We start from the raw sequence: 12,286 nt of genomic DNA, 5'->3' as shown, positions 1-12,286 counted from the left end.
CTGTCCCCCGAGCAGTAACAACTCACTATTGTTCCTCACCATCGAAACCTCGCCGCGAAAAATAGACTAAAGACGGACTATGGACGAAAGACGGATTAAATACATGGGCTTCAGACTATTCTGAGTCCGTCCGTCTATTTTCAAATTTGACCTGTCATCCGTTAACCGTCAGCCGGTCCGTAGACGTAGACGGAATGCCCAGCTCTGGGTATGTGTGTACCCCACTTTTTCAAAAACCCCTCCGAAGTCTTAAAACACCACGGGAAAATTGCTCAATCATCTCGAGATATCTGATCATTTGTTGACTTTGATTGCAAACCAAATATGATTTGAACACACAACTTAAATTTCCACAATAGGAAAATCAGTGCTCTTGACTGATTCAATTCAAGTATCCATTTTCTCAGTGTCGACAAAAAGAGAATTAAAAAGTGTCAAAAGACGTCTTAGTGCCTCCTCGGGAAGATAAAATAATTTGTAGCTGCTTCCTGGGAGGAGGTGCACGACACAAGGTTGATTCCTCAGAAATAACAGCCCGACTGTAGCTTTCATCCCGCACTTTTGAAAGCCGTCTTGTTTTCTTTACTTCCTCTGTTTCCCCCCCCGTCCCCTCCCTCCCTTCTCTCTCCCGCTCTCTCATGTTTGACTTTTCACACGTTGGGTTTGTTCCTCCTCATTTCCTCCCCTTGTGTAACGGAAAAAAACAAAAAAAAAAAACAAAAGGCCTGGAAATGGGAGTCTTTTTGTCTTGTCTGACAGTTACACCGTGCAGTGGTGCAGCCACAAAGCCGTCCATGTCCCGCAACCAACTGCGTAAAGCTGCATACACAAACAACTTTTAAATCCCCTTGGCGCGCATAAGAAGCCCAAAGCTTCTTCTTACAATCAAAGACAAACGACGAATGTGCACAATGGCCGCGGTGGCCGCCGTACCTTGCCGCAATACATTGATTTCTCCACGGCGTTTTCAGGTGATTTCTGCCTCTGTGACGAAAGTGAAGAATGTGATTTCAAATTTTCCCTGATGAGGTATATCTCGGAGTGCTACTCAAAGGATCATCTGCATCAGGTTGCCAGAATCATGAACAATGAAATGAAAGCAAAGCCCATCGAGACAAATGTCGCTGTGAAATGTGGACCTGACCTCCGTCAATCACAATTCACGATACTGAGAGAATCTACTGGTCGATGCAAACAGTGAAGTTTGGTCTTTGAGAGGCTCTCATGACTCCATGCAGAGATCTCAGCGTAAAACACGCACTGATAACTGTTTTCAGCCCAAGAAAAAAAAAAAACAATAAAAAAACAGAAGTTGTCACTAACTGTCGGAAAGTAAGATGGCTGCCCTGCGCCTATTTATAGTCCATAGTCAGTTGTTTGAATACACTCCATAACGATGGCGGCCAACCCTCCGAAAAGATGCTCGAGCAGCTATCAAAACGCTGAAAGAACCAGTCAGTTAATAAAGTTTCATAGACGACAGCCTTTAAATCCCATTGGCACGCAGCAAAGGCGCACAATGTCCCGTGCATGTGTTTTGTTTACATGCGCATTGTAGCGTGTCCGGTCCACAAAATGGAAGTGGAAAAAAAAATAAAAGGGAAGCAGAGTGGATTTATGGCTGTCTTTTCTACGCTGGGCTACACGCACTTCATTTCCACGGTGGACCCCCGCGATGAGTCACGCTTCAACTCTACATGTGGGCCCATAATCTGCACCTCACGCCTCCTGATGGAGATGACGGAAAAGTTGTGCCATGGACTTTGCGGCCTAGCCGGGACGCATCGGTTCCGTATAACCTTCCCAATGGACGGACGCGTCCCGATTTCTCGCCCCTTCCAAAGCCAATATCTGCTCAAAATGGGGAGGACACGGCGGCAATGCGATACAGGCCGGGAATACGGCTCTTTTCCCTCTTATCCCGCTCAGCCATATTGATGCAGCAAACCCACCCCCCCACTCCCCAACCTCCTCCTTCTTTTTTTGAGCCTTTCACGGCTCAGCCGAAATGAAGTCTTTCAAGGCCGCACGACTATTGGCAGATTAGGAAAACATATCCTATTTTGCAGCTCTCTTGATATGAGTAATAATGGGAGCCGCTGAGGAGGCGAGGAGACGCCGTTTGTCACCAGCCGCGCCTGAAATTAGAGCCCTGATCTGACACAACCAAGAAAGTTTCCCCACCACCGCCACCGTAATGAACAAGAGAATTGATTCCGAAAAAAAAAAAAAAAAAAAAGATGGGAGGAAAAGTCTAAATCATATTCCTTCTTAAGCCACACAGAAGAGAGAAGGGGGGGAAAAAATAAACGAGGAGCAATGTGGCATCAGTGGCAGCTCACAATGACGGGCGGAAAATCACAGAAAATTGATCGCATCCCACAAAATGGCTGCAGTGACCAAAAAAAAAAAACATGGGAGCTTGCTTTGGACGAAAAAGGGGGAAAAAAAATAAGCAGCAGGTGCAAAGGGGATGGATGGAAACGCTGCACTTGTGACAAATGACGAGGCACCAAGCACTTAGCAACAATGGAAAATGCATTTTGATTGTCATCATCCTCTTATTTACATTGTCTAATTTATTGCTTTTTAAAAATATATATAAAAATATATTTTTGTATGTATTATTCAAGTTATCCTCAGGCCCTATAAATTAGCATGTACATTTTTTTTAATAATGAAATATGATGATCAATGTATATGCAGTAGATAATATTTTAAAAACTCATGTGTTGAATAAATATGGATATATATTTTAAACGTTTGCATTTTTTTTTCTTTGCTGTTATCTGCCTTAGTGGGGAGTTGCACAGATGTATGTATAAGATGTGATGGGAAAAAAAAGAAAGAAAAAATATTAAATGATACCAATTATAATCAATAAATGCAACTATGGGAAAATTATAATTGTATTAGAAAAAAAATCAGTACAAGAAAAAACGTATTTGCGTTTGAGTAGGTATTTGTACTGATCTTTGCATAGCATCTGCATAGGATTTAAAAACAACAAGAGTCAATTATGACAAAAATCACAAATAAATAAATGCATTCATAAAAAAATGAATAATTGGAATAAAGTAAAATATTTTTTGACCAACCTAAAATAAAAACAAGATAATTACCTTATGAAATGATTATATACAATATTTGCATTTAATTATTTTAATCTGATCATAAAATAATTGCCCTACCGCAAAGCTCTACCTATAAAACATTATTAAAAAAATGATAAATTAACCAATAAATGGATAGGATAGCAAAGCAAAGAGGAATCATTTTATAATCATAGTTTGCTTTTTTAAAATCTGCTTTTTTAATCTGTACAGTTATGAATTATCATTTACTTGGCCCAATTTTAGATTGGTTGTTGATGACAAAGCAACTGCCCATTAGAATATGTATTAGTGCTTTATGCAGGATCATTTCATTGCTGTCCTGTGAAAAACATGCCCAATTTTGTCCTTTTCCCCCCACTATTTTCACATTAATGAGATGTCAGTAACGCAGAAACCCCATTAACGTAAAACATTTTTAAAAATGAGAAAAATTGAGATAAGTGTTTTCCACAGGACAGTGACAATTGAATTAAATTAAATTAAATCAAATTAAATACAAAACGTTTTGGGGTATATTCTTTGTTTTTTTGGGTTAGAAAGCATACTATGTTTTATCTTATTATTGTTTTGTTTTATTTTTTGTCGTAGTAACAACATTGCTGTCGTGCTGTGTTTTAAATGAAACAAGATGAGCACTGGAGAGAGCCATCAAAAAAAGAGATGGTGGCGTAGAAAATGAGGTGTAAAGAGGTTACACTGAGAGGTGGCGTGTTCAGAAGCGATATCGAAAGAAGTAGTCGGAGGGAAAGGAACAAGAGCAAAAAAAAAAGGAAGGAGGAAGAGATTTGGGATTAAGCAGTGAGTGTGGGCTAAAAAGGACGAGGATTAGAGGTGCTGCCGCTGCTGCGGCGGCGGCGGCAGCAGGGCCACAAAGTGGGAGATGGGAAGCGTCCGAGACGCCAAACTCAACAAGTCAACTGAAGACGAGAAGAAAGGATGTCGTTTGCCACCCAAAAACCCCAACCCTCCGCCCCCATTTTCTCTCAATGTGACACAACTGGAAGACAAGACATAATGTCCCCTCATGGACAGCATGAGCATCCTACTGCTCTCTGCTGCCCCCCGCAGGTGGACAGCCCGTCACTGCACGCAGGCCAACACATCCATTCCAGGTGGGGTCGGGGGTGATATTTTGCTGGTGATGGCGTTGGCTGGCTAAAATGGTCCTGCAATTGTCTTGTTCGGAGCACTAGAACAGCAGCCAGAATTAAGAGTTGACGCGCTGCCGGGCATCGAGAAGAAAATAACACTCTGTTAAAAAAAAATAAAATAAAAGCTTATAGGAGAGAAGCAGGTTGACTTGATCAATAACTTTGAGGGGCGCCATGTTGCTGAGTCACTCCCATAAGCCATAACGGGCTACTGGTAGTTGGAGGAGGAAAGGCACACTCCAGTATTTATCCTATTCAATGACATTATTAAAAAACAGAGGTGGCATTCATAAATTCATATTTAAGAGGAATTGTTGATGTAGTGTTTATTCAAAGAGACTGGAGGGTGGGGGCTAAATAATTATTATGCATGGGATTTTTTTTGTAAGTATTGAAATTGTAGTTAACTTTCCTTATAAATAACTTTTAATTGCTATTACTATTATTATTGTCATCATAATCATCAGTAATAGTATGTATTGATAATCATATCGTTACAATTGTTTATTAAAAATACGATAACATTAAAATGTTATTAAAATGCAACCTATCCCATAGCACGTGTAAAGCAGTTGAGTGGTTTCTCAAGTGGAATCGTTTTTATTTGAAATCTATTTTATTTGACTTAACCTAACAAAAATAGTAAACAATATTTTATTTGTTGGTGCATGCATATTAATATAATACTACTATAATACTATGATAATGTTAATAATAACACAATTATTCATCAAGAAGGTCGCAAGGCCGCTCAATATATACATAAGATACATAAATAATAAATACAGATACAGCACCTAATAACAAATAATAAATATAGACACAGCACATATACTGTTTGTGTGTGTGTGTACATATGTACATATATCCATAGAAACACATATACACATACATGTAAGTGTATACATCTATACAGCACATACATACACATACATGCATAGGCATATATGTATCTATCCATAGAATATAAATTTATGAAAATGCACTAAGCAAAATATAATTTTGCAAGACCTATACACTATAAATGTAAGATTTTTAAAAAAGACAAGCAACCTCTCCCTTTTTGGGGGGCGGGGACAATAATGGTCAGTTTTAATGACCACATTTGTGCAATTAGATTTCGGTTATCAGAAACAGCACAGCCTATGGCAAAATATATACTTTTCACATTGATGAACGGTTATTTATTGATGCCCGGCACTGCATTCGATTATGCTGTGACCACTTGCACATGTGTTGTTAGTCATCGTGTTAAATGTTTCTCACGCACACGCACGCACACGCAGACTCCCCCTCGAGATGGACAGGTCATGTGAAAGGTTGCGTGTGTGTGTGTGTGTGTGGATAGCATGTTTGCCAATCTGGATAGTGGAGGTGTAGGATTGGGTCAGTGCTATGAAGAAGGTGAGCGGGAGAGACGTAGTAGCTGTAGTCGTACATTGTAGTACAGTGGTGCCTTGAGATACGAGAGACCAGAGTCTTTTGCGATACAATCCATTCTTCCGCTGATTTTTTTTTCTTGGATTTTTTTCTGGCGAGCATAAATTTGTTGATTTGCATGTGAGTGAACTCGACTCACTTCACAATAAGCAGCACTTTGCAAGATACTGAACAGTTCGTCTTTTTCAAAAAAAAAAAAAAAGAGAGAACTTCAAGCCGTTTCATGTCACTTGCAGTTGAAGTTCGCTCCAAAAGTAAACACAAAACAAAGAAAAATGATAAATTTTGAATTTAAAACAATCAAACAATGTTGCCTCCGGAAATGCCACTTAGCTCAGCGCTAGCAAACAATGCAAAACGCTATTGACATGCTGACGGTTAGTATCGATAGTCGTATCAAACGGGTTGAGCAGCACATGGGGGGAGGGTGTAAAAATGTCATGACAGTAAGAAATGTACTGGAGCGGTAGTAGTGGTAGTGATAGTAGTCATTGTAGTATTATTAGCAATAATCGTAGCAGGAGTAGACGTTCCACATTCATTCGCATACATTGCAAGTGTAAAAGCAAGACACCTGATCTCACACTGATACAAAACAAGAATGCAAACAATCTGATTGTTTGCGGTGACTCAGATCAGCAAGTAAAAAAACAAGCCACCAACCACATGCTGCTTCACCGAGTTTAAACACATCATAAAGACATCATTATATGATCACATGTGGCAGCCTACCTCACAATTGCTGTATTGATGTGTGTACCCCACTTTACAATAGTCAACTTTTTTTTCCAAGCAAATCAGGGAGGATTCTTTTAGCCCAACACCACAGGATAATCGTTCAGGATAGTTCCTCAAAATAATCTTAGAGGGACATTTGACATTCGGGCCTTTGCAGACAGGCAGGAGGGAAAAAAATCACTCTTACCACACCCCACACCAGAAGATAAGCACTCGGGATCATCTTTTCCGACAATTGGGCCTTTGATGACTTCGTTCGCAAGGGAGAAAAAAAATTGAATGCTGAAATTAGGCCCGATTATCATATGCGATTACTCGGCGGGGGGGATGTAACACGTCCCACTTTACAGGATAACCACTCAGAATAATGCTTCTCAGACATCTGATAATCTCAATCAGGGTTATGTGTGTGCCCTCCTTTTGCCATTCTGAACATTGGGGGAGGAATGAAAATCAAATCATCTTTAAGAGACACCCGACAATCGGAAGGGAGAGGAAATACTCAAACGTGTCCGTACCCACGTTGACTCGGAGCTCCCCACTGCACATCTTGTATTCCTTTCCAATTGAACTTCCATCATCTCCCTCTTCTCTCCTACTCCCTCGCTCCCTCCCTCCCTCGATGCTTGTGGACCCCAAAAAGGTCGTCCCGTCTGCGGGGTCATCAGTCTGGGATGAAGCCCGACCTCTGACCCCCCCGGGCCTTGATGTATTCCAAACACAAAGGCAGCAGACACTCTCCCATAATGGCCGTGCGCCGTGGACCTTTTTGATCAATTTATCACCTCGCTGGCGTGGCTTCATGAAAGCGCTGACCGCCACCGCAGGCTTGACCGCCGCCGCCATTTTGCCTCACAGTCGCACTCGGCCATCTTCGCCAGGCATCGATCTGAGGCCATTTATCAGTTAATCGATACGGCCATGATCGGGAATTGACTGTTGACTCTATTCAATAGCCACTACATCTCTCACGCGTGCGTGCACACCCGCGCGCGCGCGCACACACACACACACACACACACACACACACACACACGGGCATGCAGGCACACAAAGATAGATACATACACTATATTTCCTCATATTGTAGCTGCAGAGGAGTCTATTAGGTAGGTGTTTAATAGGGGCGGGGCCTTTAATTTGTGGGTTTTTAAAGAACATTTCAAGCGTTTTCTCATATAAAAGGCATTTATTAGGAATCTACAGAAGGCTACTAAGCATCAATAAGTCATGAACTGTGTTTACTAGGGGCGAGGCTTTTGAATTTTGCTAATCATTTTTTTACCATAATATTGAATAATATGTATTTCATATTTCCTTATGCAGTGGCCAGAGAGTGTTTTCAGCAGAGAGTACTCGGAATGTAGTGGCAATATACTATTAGTATTAGGTAGGTTTGTGTTCATTTTGATACAAATAATAAATAGCATCTAACATGTTTTCTCATTTCGAAGAAATAAGGCATTTATTAAGAAACTACAGAAGGTTACCAAGCATTTATTAGTCATAAACTTTTTTCTAAACTCTTTTTGATTAGGGGTGAGGCTTTTACATTTTTCAAATGATTTTTTTTTTTTTTTACAATATTCCTGAATAATATATATTTATTTATATAGAAGCCAGAAGTTGTTTATTTACTTGACAGCAGAGAGTACCAGGTGTCTAGTAGTAATATGGTGCTTAGGCGTGGGGGTGAGGGTGAGGGTGAGGGTGGGGGGCTTCAAGTTGAGTACATGCTTTTTTTTTTTTTTAATCATAAAATGAATACATAACCAGTTTTCAAACACATACACGCGCAATCACACACACCTTACTTCTGCATATAGTGGTCAGTGAATGCTAATTTACTCAATTGCATACGGTACCGGGGGTCTATGAGTGTCATAAGATGTTTATTAGTGGGGAGGTCTTTAAGATGTGTGAATGTTTTTTCTTTACAGTAATATCAAATAATATATTGTTTTCGTACAGTGTAGCCTGGAGGCTTTTATTTACTCAACCACAGCTAGTACCAGGCATCTTGTCGTTAAAAGGAAGGGGGAGGCCTCTAAATCGTGCAAATGCATTTTGGCGTTTATTTCCTCCACTTCAGAATGCAGCAGGCATCCATTAGTTAGAAGGTGTTTATTAATGGGAAGGCCTTTAGTGCATCAACATTAAGCAATATTATACTGTATATGGATTTCTATCTTTTTGTCCCACAATAAGCAAATATGCTAGATTGGCCTATTTTTACTCAACTGCAGGAGGGGCAGGTTTCTATCCAGGGGGAGGCATTTATTTATTATTTTTTCAGATTCACACACACACACACACAACCACAAACACCCACGTACGCACAAACGCCACTTTTTAGCTACACTTGCCTTCTATGATCAAACGACAACCACCAAAAGAAATAACAACATAAATACCAGAACATCAACATTGAATCAGTGAATTATAGGGATTTCATGTTTTATGACGTCATACAAAACTGAAATACGATGCAATAATCCAAATAAGTGCGCGCGTGTGTTTTACGAGCCCATCATGCAGGTGTAGCCAATATTGTGACTGGTGTGCTTTTGAAATACAGAACACTAATATATTCTGGCGGTCACTGCTGGCCCACCTCTTGAAAAACACACACACACACACACACACACACACACACACACACACACACACACAGGCACACGTGCGAAAGGAGACAACGCGCAATGGCAATCTCTCGCATTAATTGAGAAACTGGCCGAGCGACCTTTGAACCCTGCAGGTCATTACCGCATTGTGCAGCGGGCCAGAGAGAGCGAGGGGACATTTGGCAGGTGGGGGTCGTCGCGCACAGAAAATGGATTCATTTTGTTGCTTGATGTTGTGTTTGCAAAATAAAAGTGCGCGAAAGGACTCACAGAGTGTTTTCTATTTTCTTATATGAATGGCACGTGTTCGTCCAACATCTGCGGAGCATTATTTACGTATTTTTTGTGCAACGATTTTACATAGCGTGTCGTTTCTAAAGGTGGTGCGCAAATATCACCTCACTGAGTCCACCTTGAAAGCATTTTGTATAAAAATCAAATCAAATCATTCAACGTGCGTAGCTGCGTGTCAAATTGTGGTTTTGTTGACTTTCCCCTGGAGAAAAAGACGATAAATAAGACGATCGATATTTAACTGCGTCTTAAATGAATAAATGCGAAAGTATTTGTACTGTCATTAGTTTGGCACAATGTGTGCATTTCCAATTATTTTAAGGTTAATAGCGCAGCTTTCAATTCGTTGCAGTGAAAGTGAATTTTTAAAAAACAAAATGCTACGTGCATTTTCATAGATTTGCATTTGCCATATTTTTTTGCAATACATTTTTAATTTTAGCACACAGTAGTGCACCAAAATTGCGAAACATTTTCTAATAAACGTAGCCCGAATAAAGCGAAATGTTTATGCGAATAGAAGTTTATATATTTAATAGTTACAAAATACATACACGTGAAATGTTTAAATTATGTTTGCTTGTGGTCCCAATTCAGCAATCGTAGTACGAGCGTAATCGTGCAATTGGTTTCTGCCCATTTAAATCTTTTATGCAAATTTACAAACGAGTGCGGAATCTTGTTGAACACTCCAAAAAAAAAAGTTACACTGAATAATTATACATACATCCGACATTATTATACATTTACATTTGATTAGAATGGCTAAATATCTACACGCATTCATTGGCCCTCCATTTTGGGGTGCATTTAAAAAAATCTGTGGATTGGATTTTAAACTATGTGTTTAAAATAAAACAACTACATTGTCATAATATTTTTACTTTTAATAATACGATTTTTTTAGGTAGGCCTATTTGAAGATCGAGGGAGCAAATTACGCTCACCAGCCACTTCATTAGGTACACCTGCAAACTGTCTAATCCGAGCCACTATCAAAGCAAAGCCTTAACAAAGACAATGAAGTTCAATTTAGTGTCACTAAATTACCCTTTATTATGCACTCCATAAAAAAACATAAGGCAGGATTGTTGATAAAGATCTCGTTGTTTGAATCTGCAGGTGTGCCTATGAAGTGTCCAATGAGTGGAGTCATTTTTTGTTTTTTTTTTCGCCTCTTTCTTTGCAGTTAATGAACAAATATGTCGTCGTTAATATCTTACATAAAAATGCTAGTGGAAACAAATGCTCACGCATACATGAATACACGCACAATTACTCTCCAAGGTTACTGATGAAAGATGCAAATGATACGCCACTAAGTGCCCCATTCACACCTTTAGTGAGACAAAACCACAATAAAAAGCTTTCTTTTCAATTAACACAACTAAAATGAACATTTTTTACGCTGAACAAGGCAGAATTGTTGAATCAGCTCTTGTACTGAACGGCGCAGGTGTACCTAATGACGTGTCCAATGAGTGGATTTTCTCCTTGTCTTTCTGTGCAGTTATTTAACCTGCATGTCGTAATTAATGATCTTGTACAATTATGCCCTCTTTGTTTGATATATTTGTGAATGGCTGCCTACTGTTTATTTTTGTGTCTTATAAGCCCATATGGACTGGGCACCTTCAATTGTGCATGACACTAAATAAGAAACAAACAAACAAACAATCGAACAAACGTGCCCCCCTCCCCTAAACACGCACAAGCACACACAGAGTTAGACTAACTAACTAGGTTGAGCAAAAATATGCAAATGACACTCCACTGAGTCCCACTCACATTTCTGTGCATTGTTACTCAAAATGTACCACAATTAAAAAAAAAAAATGTTAACACTTAACAAATAAAGGATGGTATGTAATAAGACACGAAGTTTTGCATTGTGCCGGCTAGCGAGCCTCCATGCTCGGAGCTCGAGCGGAGCACCGGGGGCTCGGAGGTCTCCGCCACCCTAGCCGCTCTCCTCCTCCCCTTTGCCGCCGAGAGAGAGCCGCCGGGCCGGCCTCTTTATATACGACGCCCCGGCGGATCTGCCTCCTCCTTTTAATTGATTTTCCCATAATTAACTCAGTGTGTCCATCGATTTCCCCTCCACGGCATCCCCTCAACGTGGACGCTGTGTTATTGTGGACACCAGCACTACTACGACGACTAGGAGGCAATATCGACCACGCATGCTGCACTCATCACGCGAGAAGAGGATGCGTGGCGTGCAAAATCGCGCACCTGCACTATCACGTGTCAGGTAAGAAGAGAGGCTTGGGTTGTGGTGACGTGGGTGGGGGTGGGGGGGGGGGGGTCGTACAGGTGCCCGCGTGACACCGTTCCATGCATGCATATTCCAAGTGGGGTTTTCCAACTGAATCAATATAACATACAAAAACGTGCATGCGCTCCACATGGGTCCCGAGTAGAAGTGGCCCACAGGAAATGTGGTACAAATATGAAAGCAGACATCCCACGCCCACACGCGCCTTTTTTTTTTTGTTGTTGCACTTTTTAAATACTAATAATAAAGAACGTTACCAGTGCTTCCATCGGCGAACGTCTCCATCCACGCCACGAGAGCCAGCTTGTCTGGACAACAGTGGGGATGGAGAGGATGATGGGGTACATGGGGACGCAGCAGAGGTGGGGGGTGAGGGGTCTTGATGCGGCTGGGATAGGGGGCTCAGCAATAAAGCGGGGGGGAGGGGGGGGGGCAAGTGGTAACTCCCCATCCTTTTATAACCCCCACCCCTCCCTCGTCTTCTTCCATTCTTTCCCCATCCCTCAGCCTCAACGTGGATCTCGCTCAGCGGTTGCCATGGCGACCCGGTGGCTGTGATGCTGGAGAGAAGGAGGAAAGAAGAGGAAGAGGGAAGGTGGCATGGATTGCCGGGGTTGGGGGTACACATGAGAAAAGTTGTTTAAC

At 41.1% G+C, this 12,286-nt stretch overlaps 1 protein-coding gene across 1 annotated transcript in view; it reads right to left on the bottom strand.

Annotated features, from left to right (window-relative positions):
* The window catches only part of pou2f2b (POU class 2 homeobox 2b), a 91,768-nt gene extending 79,802 nt beyond the window's left edge, over window positions 1-11,966 (bottom strand). The window contains exon 1 of the mRNA XM_086038595.1: window positions 11,899-11,966. Coding sequence (XP_085894721.1) covers window positions 11,899-11,926 — 28 coding nt within the window. The 5' untranslated portion in view covers window positions 11,927-11,966. The remainder of the gene's footprint in view (window positions 1-11,898) is intronic.
* Window positions 11,967-12,286: the final 320 nt, after the last annotated feature.

The sequence above is a fragment of the Filicampus tigris genome, chromosome 8, assembly GCF_054856515.1.
Source record: "Filicampus tigris isolate MCC_2025a chromosome 8, RoL_Ftig_1.0, whole genome shotgun sequence".
In the NCBI taxonomy this organism is placed as follows: Eukaryota; Metazoa; Chordata; class Actinopteri; order Syngnathiformes; family Syngnathidae; genus Filicampus; species Filicampus tigris.
Note: the sequence above shows the minus strand (reverse complement) of the source record. Positions and strands in the feature narration are given on the sequence as shown.